We start from the raw sequence: 27,569 nt of genomic DNA on the forward strand, positions 1-27,569 counted from the left end.
TGCACTGCAAAACTTCAGAAAGTTCCTAACAAATGCATATTATGAAAAAACTATGCATTATAGGAATATCAGAATAGGTTTATGTAACAATTAAAAAGTTGTATCTTTCAAGCCCATTAATCCAAGAATTTTGTCAGTTTTTTTTCCCTCTTCCACGTCTTCAGTGTCTGGCCCCTCTTCTTGGATACCTCAGAATGGGATTCCTCATCATTCGCCCCCCCCCCCACCTCCTCACCCTGTTCCTCTCCGACCCCACCCTATTTTGCCCCTAAGGTCCATGCCTAGTCTGCATTTCTCAGGTGAGCTGTGTAGCTTGGCAAATAAGGGCTTATGGGTGTCGGTGTGTTTTTTTCCAGGGCCTGAACTTCCTTATCAAACTTGGTTTGCTTCTGTGGCTTTCTGAGGACAATGACAGGGTGGGCATTTTACCAAGGTAGACAAGCTCTCCCTAAGTCTTTTTTAGGCCTTGGTGTCTCTTTGCACAGTGGCGCCCCTTCGCCCTTGCTCGCAGGCGCGCGCAGGGTCCGCACCCTGCACAGCTGTTCCCTCCGGAGCCCCGCGGATCGCCCGTGTCCTGAGCCTGCCGGCTTAGAAGTGCGAAGGCGGGGTCCCTGAGCGCCAGCAACTCCGGAGGAACGTGCGGAGGGCGGGCTTGTTTTCTCTGCGGGAAAAGAGGCTTCCCAGCCGCCCGAGGCCAGGAAGTAGCCGCTTCTCTCTGCCGCCTGGGATTTCAGGCAAGGCTCAAGCCCCTCCACCTCCACTTGTGGCAGCGCGCCAGCCGCTGTGCCTGGATACGGGCAAGACGCCAGCCTGGTTTCAGAGGCGTCGCGCCCACAGCAAGTCTCACACCGAATGGGGAAGTTGCACCATTCGAGATGTGTTGGAGACCCACCTCGAGAGCCTAAAGTCAGGGAGCAGAGGGCGGGCGAGGGCCTTGACAGAGGACGCTTCTTAAAGATGCGGAGTTATTCTCCCTGATCGGTGACAACTAACTGAACACCAAAAAGGAAACCTCCTGAAGTGAAATGGACACTATGAGAAATGGTGACTTGATCAGCATAGCCCTGACTGCTAATGGACAACTTAATACATTATCCCTCATAGTATTTTTTTTTTTTGTCTGTTCTACTTAATATGACTGGTTTAATTCTGTAATTATCACACAGTTATTCTTAAGTGTTGAAAATTAACTGAAATGTGATCCCTGTTAAACATAAAAGTGGGAATAAGAGAGGGAAGAGATGTATAATTTGGGGCATGCTCGGGCTGACTTGCCCCAATTGGTAGAGTTGGAAACATACTAGGGGATTCCAATTCAATCCCATCAAGGTGGCATGTGCCAATGCCATCTCACTATTCCAAGTGATCAATTTCAGTTCACAATTGATCATAATGAAAGGACTAAGAGTCAAGGGAGCACATAAACAAGTCTAGTATCTGCTAACACTAACCGATAGAATAAATAAAGGGGAGAGTGATCCAACATGGGAAGTGAGATACTCAGCAGACTCATAGAATGGCGGATGTCCTAAATAGCACTCTGGCCTCAGAATCAGCCCTAAAGGCACTCGGATCTGGCTGAAAAGCCCATGAGAGTATTTCAGGCATGGAAAGCCAAGACACTCTGGCAAAAAGATCTCTGTGAGTGAGATCCCAGTGGAAAGAACAGGTCTTCAAAGAGGGAGGTGCCTTTCTCTGAAGGGAGGAGAGAACCTCCACTTTGACTATGACCTTGTGTAAACAAGATAAGAGTCGGAGAACTCAAGGGGCTTCCATAGCCTTGGAAACTCATGACTGGTGCATAGGGAGATTACTGATGCCATAAACAGGAGTGTCAATTTGTAAAGTCAACAACAGGAGTCACTGTGCACTTACTCCTCATGTAGGATCTCTGTCCTTAATGTGCTGTACACTGAGGCTTAATGCTATAACGAGTACTCAAACAGTATATTTCACTTTGTGTTTCTATGGGGGTGCAAACGATTGAAATCTTTACTTAATGTACACTAAACTGATCTTCTGTTAAAAAAAAAAAAAAAAAAGAAACTATCAATTCCCAACTTGACTCTCACTGGGATTAAACATGACAATAGGTCTGATCTGATTTCATCATCATTTAAAAAAAAATCATCTATTATTTTTCACTTTATGTTTCTGTGTGGGAACAAACTGTTGAAATCCTTACTTAAGGTATACTAAGCTGATCTTCTGTATACTAAGATAATCGAAAATGAATCTTGATGTGAATGGAAGGGGAGAGGGAGTGGGAAAGGGGAGGGTGGTGGGTGGGAGGGACGGTATGGGGGGGAAAGCCATTGTAACCCATGAGACATACTTTGGAAATTTATATTCATTAAATAAAAGATAAAAAAAAAAAAAAAGATGCGGAGTTCAGGGCAGAGACCCCTGGGGTGTGAGGAGGCCAGCGGGATCTTTCAGACTTCCCGCTCAGGCTTGTTGTGGGGAGTACTGCAGCATACCCTGGACATACCCTGGGCTGTTGATTGCAAAGGAAATCAGTAAGAGCAAACATGGCTAACGAAAGGCAGTTCTGCACTTTGAATCCCCTAGGCCCTAGGCCCTTGTTTTCCTGCTTTGTGGTACAAAAGAATCACCTGGAGGAGAGGTTTCCTGGGCCCCACCTACAGGGAGTCAATGGATAGAGTGGGGCACAAGATTGTGCATTAGACACCTTAATCACAGGCTACCCTTTGAGTAGTCCTGGATAGGACAACTGCATTGTGTAATGGTGACAGATTCACAAAACCAAGGAACTCACTCTCTATAACCTTGCCTTGAAAACAGTTGAATTTTTAAATGAATAATTTGCTAACCTATGGGTGATTCACACTCGCTTTGTATGTTCAGTTGGGAAGGATCCCTTTTAATGAAATTATTTTTGCTTCCCTGACTTTTGTCCTGGGGGTTGTAGGGCCTGGGTGGAATAGTTGGAGAAGCAGAGAGATGCTTTTTAAAAGATCAAATGTTTAAAAGATTTATTTACTTATTTGAAAGGTAGAGTTACTGGGGGAGGAGGGGAGGTCTTCTATCTGCTGGTTCACTCCCCAAATGGTCACAACAGCCAGGACCTGGCCAGGTGGAAGCCAGAAGCCAGGAGCTTCTTCCAGGTCTCCCACCATGGGTGCAGGGACCAAAGGACCTGGACCATCATCGGCTGCCTTCCCATGCACAATAACAGGGAGCTAGAGTAGAAGTGGAGCACTTGAACCAGTACCCATATGGGATGCTGGTGCTGCAGACAGCAGCCTAACCCATTATGCCACAGTGCCAGCACCCTATCAAAACATTTGAGGCAGGCATTGTGGTACATTAGCTTAACCTGCTGTTTGGGAAGCCCACAGCATATATCAGAGTGCTGGTTCCAGTGCTGGCTACTCTGCTTCTAATCCAGCTTCCTGCTAACATATCTAGGATGCAACAGATGATGGCTCAGGGCCCTACCACTCACTTGAGAGACCCTGATGGAATTCCTGGCTCCTGGCTTCCACCTGACCCAGCTTTGGCAGTTGGGCACCTTTGGGGAGTGACCCAGTGGATAGAAGATACCTCTCTCTCCCTTTCAAGTAAATAAAAATAAGCATTAATAAACAGACACAACAGACACCCCTATTTTCAAACCAGTCTTGCTCTTCCATATCTGTATGTTACACGATTTTTCCACTGGGAGAATGTCTTTATCTCCCATTTTCTTTTGGCAAGTTATTTGTAGAGGCCCCGGTTCAAATGTGGCCAATGCTGTGAACACATTGCAAGCTCCCCTAAGTGGAAACCGTACTTCTCTGTGACTATACCTGTCCTACTGTATACACTATTGCATTGCAAAGTTTGCATCTGCCTTTAAAAAAAAGATTATTTTATTTGCAAGACAGAGTTACAGATAGAGGGAGAGACAGACAGAGAATTTTTGATCTGCTGGTTCACTCCCCAAGTGGCTGCAATGACTGAGGCTCGGCCAGACAGGAACCAGGAACCAGGAGCCATGAGCATCTTCCAGGTCTCCCATGTGTGTGTAGGGGTCCAAGCACTTGGATCATTTCCCACTTTTCCCAGGCACATTAGCAAGGAGTTGGATCATAAATGGAGCAGCTGGGAATCCAACCGTGCCTATATGGAATGCCAGTGCTACAGGTGGTGGCTTAACCCACTGCCTTCTAAAGCTTCAACTTCTTAAGAATGGAGCCCATGTTTATTTGTTTTTTCCCTAATCTCTTTACCAGTTTTGAAATCTAGAAGACAATAAATATGAAGATTTTGCAGGGAAGGGGGCTGAAAAATAAATGTGGGGCCAGCACTGTGGCATAGCAGGTAAAACTGCCGCTTGCAGTGCCAGTATCCATGTGGCCCCAGTTCGAGTCCCAGCTGCTCCACTTCCAATCCAGCTCTCTGCCGTGGCCTGGGAAAGCAGTGGAGAATGGCCCAAGTTCTTGGGCTCCTGACCCACGTGGGAGACCTGGAAGAGGATCCTGGCTCCTGGCTTCAGATGGGCGCAGCTCTGGCCTTGGTGGCCATTTGGGGAGTGAACCAGCGAATGGAAGATTTCTCTCTCTCTCTCTCTCTCTCTCTCTCTCTCTGCCTCTCTGTAGCTCTGCCTTTCAAATAAAATAAATATTTAATGAAGTTATAAAAATAAATATGGATCCTTTTCTGTGTGGTGGGTTATTTCCCCTATAAATTTCCCTGAAGAGGATCCTATAGTTATCCCATCTGTTGTATAGATATTCTGAATGAGACTTAATATGTCAGCCTTTAAGCAAGTTGGATTGTTTGTTGTTTAACTGGATACAGACTAAATGTTTGTGCAGAGTGACTTGTTTCAAATGCATGAATGCATTAACAGTAGAGGCTTCTCTCTGCTGTAAACCCTCCTTTGTTCAGAAGAGTCTAGATTCTATCCAGATCCTATCCCAAGAGCCACTGCCTGCCTTCTTGAGTCTCTGTGGCTGGCAAGCCATCCTATCTCTAATGCCTCAGGCCAAGGAGTGACTCAGCTAGGTTAATTTGAAACTACTGGCTGTGGAAATTCTAATAGTTGTAAAGCTTCAGCTTTTGTACTGATGCAAATTTTCTCAGGCACTGTTTATGTAGCAAACTTGTTCTACTAACCTGCTGAGCAGATCTGCCTGCGCAAAGAATATGTTGCCAGTAGCCTTGAATTTGGGATACATTTCATGACCTACTTGCCTACCCCATCTGATTTTAAGCCTTTTACTCTGAGGTACACCAACACTTGAGTGATAGGAAGAAGCTTCAGCTCTCAATAATAATTTGGTTAGTTTCTGTCTTCCAAGCTCTGAGTAATAATATCATTGATTCCAAGCACCATGTGAATATGCATAAAAAGTTACTTATGGTCATCCTAGGCAATCTGGGTCTTCAGACATTTGGAGATGTCTATAAAAATTATTTGCTTTCTATCTTTTAGGTTTATGCACCATTTAAGAAACCATTTTTCAAAGGTCATTTTGCTGCTTCCTGCTGTACTTTACACAAAAGAGAAAGTTAATCCAACTGCTGGAGTTGCCTATGTAACACGCTAGTGAAGTCAGGCAGAGGGCGTGAGTGGGCATGCTCTGAGCTGCTAAATCCCAGAAGGGCGCCTTGGAGATTTTGTTGGGCAGTGTTAATTGTTCTGCGAAGCCTTTAGTCAGCTGCTGTTGGAACACACAAAGGAAAATAAACGCTACTTGTCCTCGCAATCAAGGGAGGCTCCGGGCAGCTTGTGTCCTCAAGAAGGACCTTTATTTCTGGTCCTCTGTACATGAGGCTCTGGAAGACATTTTGATAGCCCCCCATGGCCCAGACCTCGTCCATGGAGCTCACAAGCTAGTTATGTCTGATGGATAACAGAGACGGGTGGAAATAAGAACTCAACTATTTTTTTTTAAATCTCTTTATGCACCTGCTATCGAAGGCAAAGGAGAGTGAGAGAGGAGCAGGAGAGAAAAGGTGTTGCCAGAGAAGGCTGGAGAGAGAAATGGGCTGGTGACGAAGGGGAACGATGGAGCCCCTCTGATCCAAAGCATTAAGGCTGGACAGAGCTGCTCTGTCATAGTTGCTTAGCCCGGTGTAACTATGGGAAGCTAAGTGTACCCCCCCAGGTGTGAAGTCATCTAGTTTTAAGATGTAGGTTCAAGAATAAATGTACTGTGGAGAATGGCAACAGAGGGTCTGGGGCCAGGGAGGCTAGAGTTCAAATGCAGCCCACTGTTTACCACCTGTGTGGCCTTGTGATTCACAAGGCCGCCCTTGGCCTGAGATTCCTGCAAATGTCAGCATGTACGCTACTCCCCTGGATGGATCCTTCAGAACCTAGGAGATTTGGAGTGACGTCAGAACTTTGGCATTACGGAAGCTACCTGTTTTCTCTGTGATGGTAAAAAACAAGAAAATTAAAGGACAAGCTTATCCTTTTGGCTTTCCTGAGACTGAGTTGCAGCCCTCGAGATTTACTGGGAGAGAGGGAATCCATTGGACACTTTAGAGTAGCAGGGCTAAGGTGCTGGAACCTTCTGTGAGCTCTTTCCTTTCTCTGACCAGGGTTATCCTTGTTTTGCAGTGGTGGTAAGGTTCTCCTCATTCTTGCTTTGCAGCCTGTAATGAAATTCTCAGGTATGTGAGGAAACCACTTGAGATTCTGTAATGGAGTGATCCCATGAGGAAACGCTACTGTGGCATGATTACACTATTTGAGGTCTTGCAGGTAGCCTGAATCATTCCCTCCGGTGCTGTGCCAGGTGGGGAGAGTGCAGCTGTGCCCCACAGAAAACTCTTTTGGTCCAGGCGCTCCCTTAGTGTGAAACACAGGGATTACTCCACAAAAAGAATGCTGAGTACCTGAAATAAGGAATAGGCAGTGTCTCAAACCAGAGGGATGTCTACCAAAGGCCTGGGGCCTGAGCAAGCCTGTAGCATTTGCTGATGGCCAATTCCAAGCTACCCACCTCATGTCAGCTTACCTGCAGCTTCCTGTAAATTTATCAGTTGGTCCACTGTACTACTGGTGTACATCGTCAAAGAAGATAGCAGGTGAAAATATAAAAGTTATAAAGTTACACTTGAGTTCAGGAGGAAGGGTGGTGAGAAATGAGGTTGGAATGTTGGACCCAGGCTGGAATGTCAGGTTCTGATTTTTTTTTTTCTGTAGGAAATAGCAAGTCAATATGTATTAATATGACTAATATGAGCAACTTTTTAGAGTAAGAATTCTGACAGCAGTGTGCAGCAGGGCATCAGTTTCCTTAATGCTTTCCTCCTCTGGAATCTGGTATCTCTGTTTACACCCCTTTGCCTAGAAACAACTCAAGTCTCTACCAATTTAGAAGGTGGGGGGGGGGAGGGTTTTATTTATTATTTCTCTTAAACTATTTTCCCAACACCCTGCGTATCTCCTCAGACAGTCAAAGCTGTCTGTCTACATTGGCTACCCCTGTGTCTTCAACTCTCACTCACTTTGCAGCCGCGGTGTAACCCACACATGGCTGTGGAAACCGGCTTTACCCGGCTTCTCCATGACTGACTTGGCCTCTTTTCAGACCCTTGTTCATTCTGGAGGTTCACTTGCCCCATCACTTCCCAATTTCTTGTTTCTTTTGTTAAAGATTGATTTTATTTATTTGAAAGGCAAAGTGAGTGAGAGAAAGAGATCTCCCATATGCTGGTTCATTCCCCCAAAGGGCTACAATGGCCAGGCCAAAGCCAGGAGGCAGGTGCAGGGGCCCAAGCACTTGGGCCATCCTCTGCTGCTTTCCTACGTACGTCAGCAGGGAGCTGGATTGGAAGCTCAGCAGCCGGGACTTGACCCAGCGTGCATATGGGATCTAGGCATCACCTGCTGTACCACAATGCCAGCCCATTTCTTGTTCCTCTTATCACATTAACAAGTCACCCCCTCTCTATTTCTGTTTCCCTCTCTCTCTTTTTCCAATTTTTCTTCCACTCCTGCCCACTGGCCCCTTTAAGTGATGATGTTCCAAGTTTCTGGTTTTTATTTTACTCAACTTTACAGTTCCAGCTTTCTGTGAGCAAACTGACTTCCTCTGTCGGGTGGGATTTACCTTACTGCCTAAATCCTCCTGGTACTGGTGCTCAGACAGTCCTGTCCTTTGACCAGAGTTGGGTTGCAGCAGGGAGATTCAGCATATAACAATCGAGCGTGTGACTTAACCTCATACTCTGGTTGAAGATAGGAAAGGGGACTTCGATGACTCGCACAGTCTCTTCGTGTCCTCACTTGGTGAGACAGGCAAAAAGACTGAAAGGTGGAGCTGCCAGAAACATCTGGAAGGCTCTCTCCGCCTTCTCCTTCTCCAGCCTGCTGGTCATTGCTGGAAGTCAGTTTGTCTGAGCTGGTGGTCTGTGTGTAGGCAGCCTGCGTAGACAGCCTCAGTTGCTTTCTTCCCAAGGTTTAGTCTGTAGTTTTGAGGTTTCCACAGCATACCACAATCATCCGTTGTGTCTAGGAGATTCCCACGTTTGTGTGCTCCTCAAAGACATAAATAAAGCCATCTGAGACCTTCTACCCACCAAAGGAGGAACTCAGAAATCTGGAGGAAGCCGAAAGTGAGGCTTCCCCCCCCACCCGACACACACACCCACGACACACCACCCAGTCTGGAGAGCAGTGACCAGCTGGTGAAGCTGGCCAGCGGGCTCAGCCGGTCCGTCCCTTTTATCTTTGCTACGCAGAGGTCCCTGCCCTCTGTTTCTCATTGGTTGAGAAAGCTGGGAGGTACAGTCTAGCCCAATAGGGCACCTAATGTGGGGAGGGGTAATAGAGAAGCGGGTATGCAGACGTGTTGCTGGGCAGATGAGGGAGAAGGAGGGTGCTTCAGACTGATACTGGGAACTGGCGTTGAACAGGGGCAATGTGGTAATCCCGTCCAGCCTGCTCACAATAAAATACAAACACCATCAGAAGAGTGGGTTAGGGGCTTCCTCTTAAAACCAGAAGCTCAGAGGGTGGAGGTGGCGATTTGGGCTTGCTGAAGGCAACTTCGGTGGAGGAGCAGGCATAGTTTGCCCAGAGAGCTTTAGATGTCAGAGGGTGGAGACAAAATGCCTTCAAGGGCTGGAGTTGTCAGCCAGCTCAGCAGTTAATCTACTTTGGGGTTTCTGCAACTGCTTCTTAAGTGTGCTATGGAGGCCTGAAATGATGGCCACAGAGCCTAAGCTAAGATTTTATGAAACTACAGCATGGAGCATTTTCTAGCAGGTATTTTGTCAATGTTGATTGAACGACTTAGTTGACTTGATTTACTTAGTGCATCTCAACCTTGCTATGCATTGAATTTACCTAGACAAATACTCATGCTTTGGTCACATTCCCAGAAATTACTATTATTATTTAAAGATTTATTTTGTTTATTTGAAAGGCAGAGTTGCAGAGAGAGAGACAGAGAGAGAGAGACAGAGAGAGAGAGACAGAGAGAGAGACAGAGAGAGATCTTCCATCCATCTGCTGGTTCACTCTCCAAATGGCCACAACAGCTAGGGCTAGGCCAGGCTGAAGCCAGGAGCTTTTTCCGGGTCTCCCTTGTGAGTGCAGGGGCCCAAGCACTTGTTGCTTTCCCAGGCACATTAGTAAGGAGCTAGATGGGAAGTGGAGCAGCCTGGACTTGAACCAGCTCTCCTTTGAGAGGCCACTGGTGTGGGCATCAGCTTATCTACTATGCTGCAACACTGGCCCCTAGAAATTATTATTTAATAGGTGTGGAATCTGATTCAGCAATAGTAATTTTTTAAAGCTTCTGGAAGATTCTAATATGATGCCACTTTTGAGAACCACTGGATTAAATGAATAAAAGGGGTATGCCAGCTGTTTTAATTAAATTCTAACAATAATTAGGGATTTGTTTTTAGCATATGGAAAAAGGTGATCTAATAGCTTTACATAAACCACAAAATTCACAAGAGGCAGAGCCAGAAACTGTTAACTTGCATTGTCTTTCTGGTTTCCCAGGCAACTACCCTCAAGTGACAGTGTTGGGGGAATCCATTCAGTCACTCATTCCATCACTTAGCAATCAAATATTGCCCAATTGGCTGAATTACATAACATTTAGAGAAATGTGTGCCCTTATCTCACAGCCGCTTTTTTTTTTTTTTTTTTGAAGAGTTACAAAGAGAGAGACAGGTCCTCCATCCATGGTTCACTCCCCAGATGGCTGCAACAGCCAGGTCTGTGTCAGGCCGAAGCCAGAAGCAAGAAGCTTTAGCAACTTAACTCTCCCACATGGGTGGCAGGGGTGCCAGCATTTGGGCCAGTTTCTTCTGTTTTCCCAGGCCATTAGCAGGGGGCTGGATCGGAAGTGGATCAGTCAGGACATGAACCTTTGCCCATATGGGACAGTGGTGTTGCGGACAGCGGCTTTACCTGCTATTCCACCCTGGCCTCATAGCCACCAATTCTTCTGAAGGAGAGTAAACAGTGCAGAGCAGGGATACCTTGCACACAGTGAAGAAAATGATGAAAAGGATATTGAAATAATTGGGCTATATGTCCATGAATCAACTAAAACCTCCGGACTACTAGTGACGATTTCCCAGTTAGGGTGATACTGGCCATTTTTCAGCCCTTAGCTTCCTTCAGTGTCCTAATTGTCAGCTGTTCCTTTGAAATTCTTTCAAATCTGGCTTTTGTACTCTGATTTTCACTTAGTTCCCTTCTTGCCACTCTGACCTCCATAGAGCTTTCCCTCTGGATTCTTCTTTCTAGCCTGTCAAATAATATTTTCCTCCTTGGTCTGCACCTTTGACACTATGTCTGGTCTCATTGCTGCCTCTTGTGAGCCTTCCTGCTGTTTGAGTTGTCTCAGCTGCCGCTGAGCTCTGGTTCCAGGAGATCCAACCTCCTTGCATCTCTGACGCTGCGTTTGCTTTCTGTCTTTTGGGACCTGGATATGTCCCAAAGAGCTTTACAAGGACTGATTCTAAAATGAACTCCCTGCCCTACCTGTGCCTCTGTTCTCACAGCCCAGGTGAAGCCCTTCCAGGATTCTTTGTCCCGTGGCCTTCCATCGGGCCTGCCAGGCCCCAGTTCCTCCACTCCATGAGCCATTGCCAAGGCTGGCCCCTCTGCCTCAGCAATGACTCTCGCCTATGTTCCCTTCCTTTGAGTCTGCTCAGGGCAGACCTTCATCTGCTGTCTGGTGGACAATGGCTGAATTCTTATAGCTGCTACCTTTGCCTCCAGTGCTTCTCTGCCAATCTATTGGGTGCACCCTGGCCATGAAACTCTTCCCAAGGTACAGAGTCATAAAAATAAAAAATAGCATCCTAATGTCTTTGTTGTTTCACCATAGAGATTGTTTTGCCGGCTGAGGTCTACCCTTGACAGTGGCGTTGAATCTGCTACCACCTGGCCAGCTACACACTCAGATTCAGTCAGACTGCATCAGCCTCTATACTGGAGGTTGCCTCTGGTGGCCCTGTAGTCTAGATTTGGCCTGCAGATGTGTTTTGCTTTTCTGCAACTTTTTTCAATATCAATCTGGGTCAATAGTTTAAAATCATGAGATTTACCTTAAAAGTTAAAGTCTCCAGGGGCCGGTGCTGCAAGCATAGTGGCTAAAACTGGTGCCACATCCCATATGAGCACCAGTTCAAGTTCCAGCTCATCCGCTTCCTATCCAGCTTCCTGCTAATGTGCCTGGGAAAGTGGTGGAAGATGGCCCAAGTCCCTGGGAGACCCGGAAGAAGCTCTTGGCTCCTGGCTTCAGCCTAGCCCAGCCCTTGCCATTACCGCTATTTGGGGAGTGAACCAGTGTATGGTAGTTTCTCTCTCTCTCTCTCTCTCTCTCTCTGTAACTTTGCATTTCAAATAAATAAATCTTTAAAAAAAAAAACCTTAAAATACAATTGCACAAGTTTAAAGGAAAAATGGAATTTTGGAGAAAAGGAGAAAGTCAGACAAGACTTTGAAAGATTCTTACCTACTTCAGTGCTTTCTCTATATTTTACCTTCATTTGTATTCCTGTAGTATGTGGCAGAGATGCTACCTCGTAGGTACCTAACTAATGTTGGTTGACTTACAGCTCTATGACCTTTGGTAATAAAGACTGATTCTGTGTAGAATAAAATTTCTGCGTTCATGAACCTCAAGTGTAAGTTGCCCAAGCTGAGTGTGAGCAACAACAGAGTAAACCTGCATGTTGAAGGCCATCCAGACTTGATCATGTCCAAAAAACAAGGCCACATATTCTCAAGCAGAGAAATGAATATTCCATGAAATCGTAGAATTTTCTGAAACAAGCATTAGTAGAACAGAATCTGGAGAGGAGAACTACAAAGGTTATTTGGAGACCCACTGGCATAGAATAACAAATTCTTTTTTTTTTAAAGGTTCATTTTATTTATTTGAAAGAGTTAGAGAGGGAGAGAGAAAAAGAGAGAGAGAGAGAGAGAGAGGTCTTCCATCTGCTGCTTCACTCCCCAAATGGCCACAACAGCTGGAGCTGAGCCAATCTGAAACCAAGAGTCAGGAGCTTCTTCTGGATCTCCCACGTGAGTGCAGGAGCTCAAGGACTTTCCCAGGCCATAGCAGAGAGCTGGATCAGAAGTGGAGCAGCCAGAACTCCAACCAGCGCCCATATGTGATGCCGGCACTGCAGGCAGAGGCTTTACCCACTACACCATGGTGCTGGCCCCTCTCCATACATTCTTTGCTTCATTTCCAACGCTTCTGCTTCCACTCTCCCCACACCTAGCCTGGGGTATCACCTTCTATTCTAGGAGCCTCCTTATTCATCAAGCAGTCTGCTAAGCTGGTGTCTGTTTTTAAAATTCTCCTGCAGCACGAAGGCACTTCTGTTTTTTTTTGCAGTTTCTTCTCCTACCCCTTCAGTGAAGTGACAACTGTGGAAAGACTTGCCTAATGCTATTATTTGCTGGGCAGTAAGGGTGACGGGGAACAATAATCGCTAAGGGAAAGAGTAGATACTGGAGGAATGAGTTGCAGTGTATTCATGATTTGGTGTTGTTACATAAACATGTGAATGTCATCTTATACTGGAGAGGGCTCAGAGCAGATGCCTAACATTTCTAGGCCCTTTTGTGGTCCTGCAGCCCCTCACTGTTTGAGGATAGCAACTTCTGCACTTGAGACTTAATCTCTAAGCTTCTCTCCTCTCTGCACGGAAAGTGACAGTTCTCACCTGATGGGATTGTCGCCAGGATCCCGCAGTACACCTGGCACTGAATGTAGCCCCTGCAGCAGTAATGGCTCTTATTAGTGGTCTCTCAGTAACAGTGGTTAAGGACGGGTTACTGACACTGTTAAAGGTTTCTGTTACAGTGAAAATGGCTAATGGCAGGTCACTGTTTAGTCCTCTCCATTTTTACATTGTTTTCTTTTTTTTTTTTTAAGAATTATTTATTTATTTGATAAAGTTACACAGAGAGAGAAGGAGAGGCAGAGAGAGAGAAGTCTTTCATCTGCTGGTTCACTCCCCAGATGGCCACAAAGGCCAGAGCTGAGCCAATCCAAAGTCAGGAGCCAGGAACTTCTTCTGGGTTTCACACATGGGTGCAGGGGCCCAAGGACTTGGGCCATCTTCTACTGCTTTCCCAGGCCATAGCAGAGAGCTGGATCAGAAGTGGAGCAGCTGGGACTAGAACCGGTGCCCATATGGGTGCCAGCGCTGTAGGTGGTGGCTTTACCCGCTACACCACAGCGCTGGCCCCGACGTTGTTTTCAAATTTATTTATTTTATTTATTTGAAAGGCAAAGCATCAAAGAGACAAGGAAAGAGAGAGGTTAAGCTTACATCTGCTGATTCACTTCCCAAATGCGAGAGAAAAGCAGTGGTTGGCCAGGCTCAAGCCATGAGCCCCAAACTCCATCCGAGTCTCTCATGTGGGTGACAGGGACCCAAGTACTTGGTCCGTCATCCACTGCTTTCTCAGGCACATTAACAAGGAGCTGAATGAGAAGTGGAGTAGCTGGGACTAGAATCTGCACTCTGTTATGGTATCCAGGTTGCAGGAGGTGACTTAACCTGCTGCACAACTTTCACCTCCATTTTCACATTTTGAAACAGCGTTGCCATCGATGTGGGATTTCTATTCCTATTCTCTAATTTCAAACATTAACATAATTTTTCCTTTAGCAGCTTTCTAGATCCTTCCTTCCTTCCTTCCTTCCTTCCTTCCTTCCTTCCTTCCTTCCTTCCTTCCTTCCTTCCTTCCTTTCTTTCTTTCTTTCTTTCTTTCTTTCTTTTAGATTTATTTGAAAGACAGAGTTACAGAGAGAAGTAGAGACACAAAGAGAGAGGTCTTCCATCCACTGCTTCTCTCCCCAGATGGCTGCAGCAGCTGGAGCTGAGCTGATCCAAAGTCAGCAGCCAGGAGCTTCTTCCAGGTCTCCTACACAGGTGCAGGGGCCCAAGGACTTGAGCCATTCTCCACTGCTATCCCAGGCCATAGCACAGAGCTGGATTGGAAGAGGAGCAGCCAGGACTAGAACCGGTGCCCATATGGGATGCCAGCACTTCAGGCCAGGGCGATAGCCCACTGCACCACAGCGCCGGTTCCTCTAGATTCTTTTCCCACCTATCCACGCATCCCCTCTAACACCCTTCTTTCCTGTGTCCATATACTGTCCTTTTCCTAGCCGGCGCTTCTGCTACCCCTCACCCTGTCACTATTATGAACAGTACAGATATGGCTGTTCAGAAATTCTGCTAATGCAGGTGAATGCCAGCTGAGGAGCAGGGCCGTTTCTGGAGAGGTATGGGCAATGTGAGTCATGTCTGTGTGCCTTCAGGGCAGGTACCACATAAATAAAGTCCAAGGTGGGTTCTCATAAAACTAACAATTTTCCCTTCTCTTTCTTGTAAAGACAGTACACTAATTTTGCAGCTTTCCTCTAGTTGAAAACTGTATATAATTTGTCATAACTCTTTAATGGAGTCTTTGTTTAGCCAAGAAAAATAACAGTCCAGAAAGAGCCAAGTTTGCTGTTTGTTCACATTTCATCATTTCATGCCTATCAGCTTACTCGTCCTGTGAGAAATGCAATGGATTCTGCGTGTTCTCTGTTAATTGGTAACAGTGCTGACAAGGACTTATTGTGTCTGTTCCAGAATCCTTTGCAAATACAGTGATTCCCAACTGTGCCCTCGCAGAGCACAGTATTCCCCAAGTTGAATTAAGGTTTCAACATGAATTCCAAAGATGATTGACTTGTCCCCCATGAGCCAGAGAACTCAACTGGCTGGCTGGAATCCTCTATGGGTACACATGTTTGCACATGCACACACATGTGTCCATGTTTACCTTTATTTACTTATGTGATATCAAGGGCATTCATGGTGTTTTAACTTTTTTAGTAAATTGGGTGGTTGATGTTAGGACACATATAGGAGTTGAATCATTTTATTAATATTCATTTGCTCTGCTGATGCTCACACTTGCCAGCAAATGAATATTAATGGATTCTTGAAATAGCTGTTCATTGTTAAATTAATTGCCTCTTGTTCTTATTTTTCATGAACACTCACTAATGTTTTTATAATGCAGTGTCTTTCAACTCTTTTCATGACAAAGCATATGTGTATATATGTATATATCTCTATATATACATATATATTTGTATATATATGTGTGCATATATGTATACATTTATATATACATATATACATTTTATATATATATATATAAAACCCCTTTCCCCAGGATACTAAAATCAACAGATGCTCCAATCCCTTATATAACATGGTGTAGTACAAGGGTACTTCAAAAAGTTTGCTGAAAAATAAAATTTAAAAATGGTTTATTTTTGGTGCAAAAAATTGAAATCCAACAGTGGGCATTTGGCAGAGTGGTTGAGACACTGGTTGGAATGCCCGCATTCCATATCAGAGTGCTGGGTTCGAGTTCTAGGTCTCCTGGTTTCAGCTTCTTGCTAATACACATGAGCCAGCAGGGATGGCTCAAGTACTTGGATCCCTGCTGCTCACATGGGAGACCTGCAGTGAGTTTCCCACTCCTGGCTTTGGCCTGGCCCAGCTCTGGCTTTTGCAGGCATCTGGAGAGTGAACCAGTGGATGAGAGATCTCTGTCTCTATGTCTCTCTATTTCTGCTTTTCAAATAAATAAAAAATAAAAAAAAAAACCACTGAAACTTTTATATAGTGTTTTCATAATATGATTTCCTATGAATTTTTTAAAGATTCTTTGTATGCGTAGCTTTTAAAATTTTTGTACCAAAATAAATATATCTTTTATTTTATCTTATTTTTAATTTATTTGAAAGTAGAGTTACACAGAGAGTGGAAAGGCAGAGAGAGAAAGAGAGAGAGAGAGTGAGAGGTCTTACATTGCTGGTTCACTCCCCAATTGGCCACAACAACTGAAGCTGTGCCGATCTGAAGCCAGGAGCCAGGAGCTTCTTCCAGGTCTCCCACGTGGGTGCAGGGGCCCAAGGAGTTTGGCCATCTTCTACTGCTTTCCCAGGCCATAGCCAGGATGTGGATAGGAAGTGAAGCAGCTGGGTCTTGAACCAGTGCCCATATGGAATGCTGGCACTAAAGGCCAGGGCATTAACCCACTGTGCCTCAGTGCTGGCCCCAAACATATCTTTTAATACTATTTCACAGACTTTTTTAAAAATTAATTTATTTATTTGAAAGGCAGAGTTACAAAGAGGCAGAGAGAGAGGGAAAGGTCTTCCATCTGCTGGATCACTCCCCAAATGGCTGCAATGGCTGGAGCTGGGCCAATTCGAAGCCAGGAGCCAGGAGCTTCTTCCAGGTCTTCCACACAAGGAAGTGGAGCAGCCAGGATTCAAAACAGTGCCCATGTGGGATGCTGGCACTGCAGGTGGCAGTTTTACCCACTATGCCACAGCACCGGGCCCTCCACAGACTTTTTGAAGTACATTTGAATTTGCATATAATCTGTGCACATCCTCCCGTATACTTTGCGTTATCTCTAGATTACTTATTATGATACCAGTACCATGTGAATGCTGTGTAAATAGTTGTTCTGCTCCACTGTCAGGGTTAGTGACAAGCGAAAAGAGCCTGTTCATGTTCAGTACTGATGCAGTTTTTTGGCCCAAACATTTCCAACCTGCAGATGGTTGAATGCACAATGCAGAAGCCAGTGATATGTAGGCAATAATAGTATCTATAGAGGACATTGGGGTAGATGGCTCAGGAGCTCAGCTGCACAGAGGCCAAGCACCCACCTGTGCCCTCGTGGCACATCAGTGTGCTCTGTGCATGGCCGGGAAGCTGCAGTATGGTGCACTCCAGACATCATAGAGTTCTGATTCTGCTAAGAACACGGTTTCCTTGATCCTGTGATGCATTAATAATTTCACTAATCACCAGGATTCTGTTTCATGTCCTACAAAAAGAGCACTCTTTCTCTCCAGCTGCTCCCCTTTTTGAGGCGCTTGTAGAACTGGAAAGAGGAATGAACTCTGATGGGTCTTTGCAGGGCAGGTGGCCAGGTCTTTTCCTTTATGCTTCTTCTGCAAGCAGATAACACCCTGTGAATGCTTAATGCTGAGCTCGATGCCTGTCAGGTTCTGAAGAGAAGGGATGCCAGTCTTGGGGCGTTTTGCACATTTCTGAAATGTTCCTGGTTGTGTTTGAACTGGTCTGCTGTTAAATGCCAGGGCTGCAAGTGACCTAGTTCCTTTTTCTCACTCACTCATTACTTCCTCCTTCTCTCAAAATAGTTTAGACATACTTAAATATATAAGCTTGAAAGCACTTTAACAATACTTAAGGTAGGACCGGTACTGTGGTGTAGTAGGCTAAGCCTCTGTGATGCTGGCACCAGTTCGTGTCCTGGCTGATCCTTTTCCAACCCAGCTCTCTGCTTGTGGCCTGGGAAAGCAGTGGAAGGTGCCCAAGTGCTTGGGTCCCTGCACCTGCATGGGAGACCCAGAGGAAGCTCCAGGCTCCTAGCTTCAGATTGGCCCAGCTCCAGCCGTTGCGGCCACTTGGGGAGTGAACAAGTGGATGGAAGACCTCTCTTTCCCTATCCCACCCATCCCGTCCTCTCTCTCTCTAACTCCACCTCTCAACTAAATAAAAAAAAAAGTTACTTAAAAAAATTCCTAAGTAAATATAAAACTTACTTCACTTTCATTTACACTTAACTATTCTTCTTCTTGAAGCTGTGTTCTGCTTATTTAGAGGGGGAGGGAAAGGAATGAATCCTGGACTTCACAAGTCCTAGGTTTGAGTCCTAGAACCACCACTTATGCAGCTAAATGGGCAAGTGTAGTGCCTTTCTAAAGATTCTCAGTAACATGGGTCTGATGATAGCTGCTCCATTTCCATCCCAGAGCTGGTCTGAAAATGAAAGGTCATCTCAGATACAAACATGTGTTGGCTGCTCTGAAAGCATAAGGGAAAGGCGGTGCCCAGGGAGACCTCGGTCCAGTTGCTGGTGGAGAATTCAGATGGCGAGAGTTGCCGAGTGTAGCTCTGGCGGCAACAACGTTGACCTGTGTTCTTCCTCTTCCTCCCTCCCTTGTCCTACAGAGTAACCTGATACACTACCTGGGACTGAGCCATCACCTGATCGCGCTGAATTTTATCATCATTGCTTTTGGCAAGAAAAGCGCCTGGTCCTCCGCCCACGTGCAGGTGACCGACACTGACTTCGATGGGGTGGAAGTCCGCGTATTCGAAGGCTCTCTCAAGCCAGGGGAGTCTCTGAAGCGCAGCGTCGTTTACATCCACGGAGGAGGCTGGGCCTTGGCAAGTGCAAGTACGTCCTGGCCACTGAGCTGTTGGGTGTCGTGGGGGGTTCTGGGGGAGCCACGGACTTGACTTTGGCTTTCCTATTGGGTAAGGAGCAGGGGTCTCAGAGGCTTGGATGGTCCTCCTCATCCCTATTGTCCAGCAGAATTATGAATAGTGTCCCCCTTGTCACTCTGAAACAAGTTCTGGTTTGAGTTATTGATTACATGGCTACCCTATGTCACCATGCTTGTTGGATGGTGTGTTAGTTCTGGCAGACTGTTTGAGAATATTTCTTGCGATCTAAATCAGAGACTAACTTTCTGTGAAGTGCTGAGAATACCTTCCCGCACCAAAACGAGAAGTTTGACTGGGTTGAGGTATTACAGAATTATCTAAAGGTGTTATTGTGCAAAACAGAGTAGTTATTTCTTATGCACTTGTTAACTCACCAACATTGTATGTGCTTATAAAGCCAAAGATTAACATATAAAGGGTATGCAACCACTAAAAGGGAAAAAAAAATTGTTCTTTAGAGTTGGATGTCTTTCAAGAAGCTAACAAGGTCCAAACAGTAGGCAGCCCAGGGGAGTCTAGCGCCAATGAAGTCAGGCCCTTTGCTCTGGTGGTAATTATCTCAGAGCTACTTCTTCATCTTCAGCTCCGAGCTTTTGTCATCCCTGAAGTTCAGAGGCAATGACAACTTGTTCTGTCCATCTATTTTATTATTATATGATTTATATACATTTATATATATGCACACATGCATATACACTAATTGTCCAAAAGTGTATATTTGGGGGTATTTCCATTTTATTTAGCTACATATTCATTTATTCTTTTTTCAGTTATTTGTTCATGTTTTCAATAGATGCTAACTGAATACATAGATGTGCCCAAGATTTAGATTTCCTGGGATGCAGATTTTCAGTGCAAAAACTCAAAAAGTTGTGGGCAACCTGGACCCTTGGTCACCCAAGGGATACCTGGGCTCGAGATGGGGAAGACAGTTTCTGCCTTAGAAAAGACTGGTCTGTAGCATTGGACGCTTGCCAGGCAAGGCATGGTACTGGAGGAAAGGAAGTGAAGATTGCAGGACTGGCAGGTGCTGTGTGAATCAGCCTGGCCTTTTCTGCACCATTGTCACTGATCAACCCTGCCCGAGGAGCGGCATGGCTGGTGAGGATGCAAGAGGCTATTGGCTTTTAAAACTTGAGATTTCCAGCTGCCTTGGAAAGCCTGTAAAGAGGCAATACCTGGCTCTCTGCTGGCATAATGGAGAATTCATTACTGCATCAACTTCTTGCATGTGAAAATTGCTGTCACTGTGAGGTCTTGGGATCCACTTTCTCAGAAATGCTTAGACATCCTAAATTCTGGTTTCATCTCTGTTGGTTGAAAGAGAATGACTTATTCTTCAGATAGATGACTTTTTGAATTACAGCAAATGAGGATGTTAAAAGAGCAAAATTTTATGATTTCAAGGAGGAAACTGCTTATTTGCTATGATTTCAAGGAAAGGCATACATTTGAATAACTACAAAATTCAGAATTAATTTGTAGCATTTCATTATAGTCCATTATGAAATAAATGTTTAGTTAGCTAAAAAACGTATTCAAAACTAATCTCATATGGAGTTCCTGTTATTTACAGTCAGTACATTTTTTTTAAAGATTTATTTTATTTATTTGAATGAAAGGCAGAGTGACAGAGAGGCAGAGGCAGAGAGAGAGAGAGAGGTCTTCCATCCCCTGGTTCACTGCTCAACTGGCCTCAATGGCCAGCGCTGTGCCAATCCACAGCCAGGAGCTTTTTCTGGGTCTTCCACACAGGTGCAGGGCCCCAAGGACTTGGGTCATCTTCTACTGCTTTCCCAGGCATAACATAGAGCTGGATCAGAAGTGGAGCAGCTGGGACCCAAACCAGTGCCCAGATGGAATGCTGGCACTGCAAGCGGCAGCCTTACCCACTAAGCCATAGTGCCGGCGCCTACAGTCACTGCATTTTAACAGAAACCAGATTTAATTTTTGTATTTGTCATATAAGTCTACTGATACTTGTTCACATGTGATTTTTTATTATTTGTTTTCATTATTGATAACCTAACTTCAAGTCTAAGAGCAAGCCATGTTTAGCTGAATTTAGGCATGGACAATAATGATGTAAGAATGGACAGTATTAAATGGCCTGTTCTGCGGTGATTATTCCTTTGTCTCTTGCAGAAATCAGGTATTATGATGAGCTGTGTGCAGCAATGGCCGAGGAACTGAATGCTGTCATCGTCTCCATTGAGTAAGTAATTCATGATATTCAAAGAAAAAAATTAATCAAGAAAGGACTCTAAATAACAGTGTAAGGGTGGATATTTGGCCTAGCGGCTAAGACACCGGTATCCCGTATCAGAGTCCCGGGTTTGGATTCCTCATTCCAGCTCCCTGCTGTTGCACGTCCTGGGAGGCAGCAGTGGTGTGATGGCTCAGGTTCTTGGGTTCCTGCTGCTCACATGGAAGACCCAGATTGACTTCCTGTCTCCTGGTGTCAGCCTGGCCCAGTCCCTGTATTTAGGGAGTAAACCAGTGGATGGCAGTTCTCTCTTTATACATCTGTCTCTTTGTGTCTCTCTGACTCTCAAATAAGTAAATGAAAAATTAAATAAGTAGGTAAGCACCAGTCTAGTTACTTGCATTACAAGTGATAAAATGAAGTGTAAAATGTGGGTCCAGGGTGGTGATTTGCCTAAGGTCACATTTAACATAATCAGAAAAATTATTTCTGATATAGCTTAAAATTTTTAAACTAGCTTTATATCATATTGAATTACCTTTTTATTTTAGTCTTGCATACTTTTCAAAAAAAATTAACTATAAACTAGAGAAATATACAGTTACCAGCAACATATAAAATTTTATGCTACAGGGATGGGCATTTGGCCTAGTAGTTTATTTTTTTTTCTTAAAGATATATTTATTTTTCTAAAAGACAGTTAGATAGATAGAGAGAGACAGAGAGACAGGGAGTTCTTCCATGCACTGATTCACTCCCCAAATAGTGCAATGGTTGGAGCTGGGCTGACTTGAAGTCAAGTCATGGTGTGTGTGCAGGGGCCTAAGCACTTGGGCCAATCTTTGATGCTTTCCCAGGCACAGCTGGGACGAGCCGGCACCCATATGGGATGCTGGCCTGCCATGCCATAGTGCTAGCTCCTAACCTAGTGGTTCCTTCATCAAAGCACCTGAGTTTGATTCCTGGCTCCAGTTCCTGACTCCAGCTTCCTCCTAATACAGACCCTGGGAGGCAGCGGTGATGGCTTATGTAACTGGGTTCCTGCCACTCACGTCAGAGACCAGGTCTGAGTTTCCAGCACCTAGCCTCCCCTTGACCCAGTCCCGCCTATAGTGGGCACTGGGGAGTGAATGAGTAGATGGAATCTTTCTTTCTCTCTGTCTCTCTGCCTCTCAAGTAATTAAATAATTAATTTTTAAAAATAAAATTGATTATTTTGGGGATTCATTTTCTAAATGACCACAACGGCAGAGACTGGGCCAGACCAAAGCCAGGAGCTGCCCATGAACTCCAGGTCTCCCACAGCAGTGGTAGGAACCCAAGTACTTGAGCCATCACTGCTGCCTACCAGGGTCTACATTAGCAGGAAGCTGGAGTTCAGGAGCTAGGTATTGAACCCCAGTCCTCCAATATGGGGTGAAGATGTCTTAACCACGAGACCAAATGCTCGCTCCTTAATTCTACTACATTTTTAAATCTGACAAGCAATCAAGATTATTTAAGAGAGTTTCACATATCACCAAGAGTTGGAAAAGTTATTTTCATAGAAGCAGGTTCTATAACTTGGACCTTGGGACTTAAAAAAATGTGCAATAAATCTTAGTGGTATATTTAGGTGTGGTGGTGGTCGTGGTAGTACCATTTTGGCTGTCAGTAATCACTTTTTTATAAGCTACTCTTCTGGACCACTGAGAGGAATATGAGTAATAGTAATGATAACAATTATGGTGGTAGCAAGAATTCAAAAACTCCACTACTACGCCATGCCAGACAAGGTATATGTGCTTTCGCATGAGTCTCCCTCCCTCATCCAGGTCTGTGTTGGGGATTCTCAGGCGGACACCTTCCTTAACGGCCCTACGGAACATTACAACCCACTTCCTCTGCTGCAATGGCCGGAGCTGCGCCAATCCGAAGCCAGGAGCCAGGAGCTTCCTCCGGGTCTCCCATGTGGGTCTAGGAGTCCAAGGACTTGGGCCGTCTTCTACTGCTTTCCCAGGCCACAGGCTCTGCTTAATTTCTCTCCAAAGCTGCCACCACTGTCTGCACAGACCATGTCTTTGACTTATTGCATGTTTATTGTAGTAAGTGGAAGTAGACAATATGAACTCTAAGAAGGCAGGAATTTTAGGGAATTTTTTCTGTTTTGTCAATTGCAGAATCATTAGTGCCTGGAAACACCCCTGGCATATGATGGCTATTCAATAAATATTTATGGAATGAATAGATAGGCTTCCTTAATTCTCATATAAAGCCTTCAAGATAAATATGTTGGCATCTTCTTCATAGATGAGGAAGTTGAGGCCCAAGAAGCCAGAGAGTCTGTGTGAGGTTGAATAGCTCAGCCAGTCACACGGTGGGGTGGGGAGCAGAGCGCAGGTCGATGGCTGTGGAGACCCCGTGCCTTTGTGACCCAGTGTGAAGCCAACATTGAAGGAAGCTGATCATGCTGAGTCCCAGGGCTGTGGCAACCTCACCCACTGTCCGTGCCTCAGGCACATCCTGTTGTCCCCGCCCTCTGCCTCTCTCTGCCAGCTGCTCTCACCGCTCTGTGGCAGCTCCAGATCCGAGATCTGAGAGAGCCCTGTCTTCTGCAGTCTCTTGGGAAGGCTGTTCTCAGTCACTGGGTGTGGGCATGGGCAGTTCTGACTTGAAGTGGAGGAGAGAGGTTGAATTTTTATTCCAGGCTCTTGCCATGTGCTAAGCTAAGAATTCTTAGTGCTGACATTTATAAAGCAACATTTATTCAAAAGGTGAGGCAGTGAACACACACACACACGCATGGGTTGCTCCACACTGAGAAATACCTGTCATAAGTATGCAGTGGCCAGAGGAGAAAGGGGTAGAGAGAGGAAGCAGAGAGCACTTGCTAACACCTCCCTTTATGAAGCAGGGAGGGGGGGTGTCTCTTTGGCCATGAAGCTACCTGGGAGTTTTATGGTACCTCCATAAAATTCCACGTGGATCTCAGTATATATATTTTCATGGAATCTTTTCCGCAGTTCTAGATGAAGAAGATGAATCTCGGAAGAGGCCCTTTTGATTGACAGATAGAAGGATAGTCTTACACGTGGGGCAAGGGCTTGTGCCCTGCAGCTGCTGCCAGCTCAGCAGACCCTAAACTAGCTGCCTGCCCGTGCTGTGTCACTCTGAGTGGTGCACCGGCTGCCTCCTCGGCCAGGTTGGCTTCAGACACCTCTGAACTGCTCCTAGTCCTCCCAGACGGCACACAAGGGCTCTAGGTGCAATTTGGCGATGCAGGAACCTTCAAATAAATGGTAGTGGCAGGTGGCCTGGCAGCTGGCCAGAGGAAAGCAGGGGCGGCCGAGACAGCTGGGCTCCACCCTGGAGCGGGGCCGACAGCTCAAGGTGAGGGAACAAGCTTTGGGGGCCCTTCACTGGGATTTTGAGTAACCCCAGCTCCTGGCAATTCAGAGGAAAGAGGGCAGCCAGGCTTGGTTCCCTTATCACTCTGAGAATTCTCCAGTTACCCCACAGGCCCTGCCCTCTGGGACTTCGATACCAGTGGGTGGCGGAAGGCCTCAGCTCTTCCTGCAGGCCCCGCATTCGTGTCTCGAATGAAGCTCTGCTCTTCTGAGTCAGGCTCATCCTGAAACATCAGAGGATGGATAAGATGCTTTTAAGAACTAAAGCAAAGAAGGGCTTGCTTTCATCTGAACTTTCACCGCACCTGATCTGTGCCACATAGCATCCACAAGTTTATCCACCGCAAGCTGTCACAGTACAGTGGCCAGTGCCACTTCTCGTGACAGTGCAACCTCAGGTTCATGTGCAAATTGGGGGATAGGACTGTTTCCTGTGTGTGTGGAATGCTGCTACTGGGAGCAGAAATCGTGTCCTCTTTCCTTTGCATCCCCAGCACCTAGTGCAAGGCTTGGAATGTGTGTGGCTGAGCAAACATGCGGTGAGTCAGGATAATGACTTCAGAAAGTTGTCACTGAGCGCCAGTCTGAACACCTGATGTCAGAGGGTTTCCGACGCTGTCAGAGACATGCTGTAGCCCACAGCATGAAAAAATCAGCTTAGAAACGTATTGATCTGTGTGTGGGATTCACAGCAGCATTCGATTTGCAGAAATAGTGAGATGACACGGTTAAGATCCAGGCCAGCGCACCGGGAGTCTGATAACCTATGCTCCAGTTGAGAAGCAGCCAATATCACATGATCACCTTTCCTTTGCAAAGTGTGTTTGGAGATCTAACTTGGGAACATGTTTGTCTTGCTGGGTCACCTCTTTCCTCTCTGTGTACTTACTGAGTTCAGTGTGAGTAGGACAGTGTTGCTCCTGTGGATAAGAAATCCAACCTGGAGCAGGCAGGGTTCGGGTGATGTGTGTGTGTGTGTGTGTGTGTGTGGTGGGGGCTGAATTCCAATGGAGGCATTGGAGAGGGGGCCGGCACTGTGGCGGAGGAGGCTAAGCCTCTGCCTGCAGCACCGGTATCCCTTATGGGCGCTGGTTCGAGTCCTGGCCGCTCCTCCTCTAATCCAGCTCTCTGCCCATGGCCTGGGAAAGCAGTGGAAGATGGCCCCAAGTGCCTGGGCCTGTGCTACTCACTGGGAGACTCCTGCCATCCCTGTGGGAGACCAGGATGGAGTTCCTGGCTCCTGGCTGCAGCCTGGCAGGGGCCCAGTGTTCCAGCTGTTGCAGCTATTTGGGGAGTGAACCAATGGGTGGAAGAACTGTGTGTGTGTGTGAGTGTGTGTGTGTGACACTGCCTTTCAAAAAAAATCCTAAAAACAATTCGATGAATTTGAGCTGACCTCACGGTGCTTTAGCGTCATCCAAAGCACAGCTCCACAAACATTTGTAGATGTAAGACGCTCTGGGAAGCAGGGTGCAGCGGTGATCTAGCTGTGGCCTCCCCTCGCTCCTTGTTTGGCTCCTCCTGCGAGTCATGAGTGGAGTGATCTTCACTCACCCCCACTCCAGCCCCTACCGCACCCAGGCAGCCTGGGGAGACAGGCAAACCAAATTCCGCAGGAGCTCCTCTCCCCGAACGGGCAAGAGGTGGGCCTTCTCCGCAGCGCTGGCTACTTGAGCTCACCTAGATAGCATCACAGGTAAATTAACCCTACCGAGAGAAGGGATTGTGCTTCTTTGAAAAGTGGTTTTATTTTCTTCACTATCACGAAATGAATGACCGCTTTGAGATGTATTTAACTCATGTCTTTCTGGTTCTGATTTCTACTAACATACAAAAAAAAAAAAAAAAACCCACAAGGTTCTTCCTGGTGGCTTAGGTCTTTAGAATTCTGGGGAAGGGAATTGGAGCTTTACAATGGCCTGTGTCACAGCTATAGGACACCTGCACACCTGAACCTGGTGCAGCTATTTTTAGCTGCTGAAGCCATGGGGAGAAGGACTAGACAGACCTTGACCCTGGTTGGGTTTCTGTAGCCCCGTGGGGGATGTGCTCTGGCTCTCTGTTTACCCCCCCCCCTTTTTTTTTTAAAGATTTATTTAGTTATATTTGAAAATCAGAGTTATACGGAGAGAGGAGAGGCAGACAGAGGTCTTCCATCCGCTGGTTCACTCCCCAATTGGCCACAATGGCCAGAGCTGTGCCGATCTGAAGCCAGGAGCCAGGAGTTTCTTCCGGGTCTCCCACGCAAGTGCAGGGGCCCAAGGACTTGGGCCATCTGCCACTGCTTTCCCAGGCCATAGCAGAAAGCTGGATCGGAAGTGGAGCAGCCGGGACTCAAACCGACGCCCATGTGGGGATGCCGACACTGCAGGCGGCAGCTTTACCCACTTCGCCACAGCGCCAGCCCCTCTGTTTACCCTTGAGGGCCCCGAGGAAGGAGACCTGCTTTCAGCTGGGGGGCTCAGAAGGCTTGGTGGAAGCAGCAGCCTGCAGGGACGGGAGCAATTGCTGAGGAAGAGCTGGAGGGCTCGGCGGACGGACGGAGACAGGCACTGCAAATGAGACAGGGGCGTTGTGCTCAGAGCAGAGCGCGTGTGTGATTGGGCTCCAGTAGTTTTGAACCCCGGGCTGCCCGTAGTAATTACTTGAGGAACTTTTCTTCCAATAGAGATACTGAGCCCTTGCCCGGGCTGAGTGAATTGCAGTGTTCTGCAGAGGGGCTTGCACCGGAGTGATTTTGAGAACTTGCTAAGGTGACATGGTATGTGCGGCGCACAGAGAGCGAGAACCCCCCCACCCCCACCACCCCCACCCCCCCACCCCCCATGGCTGGAGTACAGGAAGTGGAGCCACGGGAGGCAGGCCGACGCGGTGGTGTGCCAGGAACCGTGTTTCTAAAGTCGCCGGGCTTCGTGCTGTCCTGCCACAGCTAGTGCTGTACGACACGTAGCTCATCTTTACATTTGTGTTGGAAGGGGAGAAAAATATGTTATTCAAAATGTATCATGTGCCAGATTTTGCTAGATTACCCTAGGCAAGTTCTTTTGAGAATATTGCAAAACTGTTGAAATCTTGCTAGTGTTCTGGGATGTCAGACTCGTAGTGTTTTGAGAATTTAGTGCTTTGATGGAATAATGAGAATATGTATGAAAGAAACTCCGTGGAAAATGGATGTA

The 27,569-nt window shown here is 46.3% G+C and overlaps 1 protein-coding gene across 2 annotated transcripts in view; it reads left to right on the forward strand.

Moving 5' to 3' along the window:
* NCEH1 (neutral cholesterol ester hydrolase 1) overlaps positions 1-27,569 on the forward strand; it is a 72,398-nt gene that overhangs the window by 35,984 nt on the left and 8,845 nt on the right. For both annotated transcript variants that reach the window (XM_008266500.4, XM_070072510.1), the window contains exons 2-3: positions 18,523-18,751; positions 20,947-21,016. In XM_008266500.4, coding sequence (XP_008264722.2) covers positions 18,523-18,751; positions 20,947-21,016 — 299 coding nt within the window. The remainder of the gene's footprint in view (positions 1-18,522; positions 18,752-20,946; positions 21,017-27,569) is intronic.

The sequence above is a fragment of the Oryctolagus cuniculus genome, chromosome 4 (assembly GCF_964237555.1).
Source record: "Oryctolagus cuniculus chromosome 4, mOryCun1.1, whole genome shotgun sequence".
Lineage (NCBI taxonomy): Eukaryota > Metazoa > Chordata > Mammalia > Lagomorpha > Leporidae > Oryctolagus > Oryctolagus cuniculus.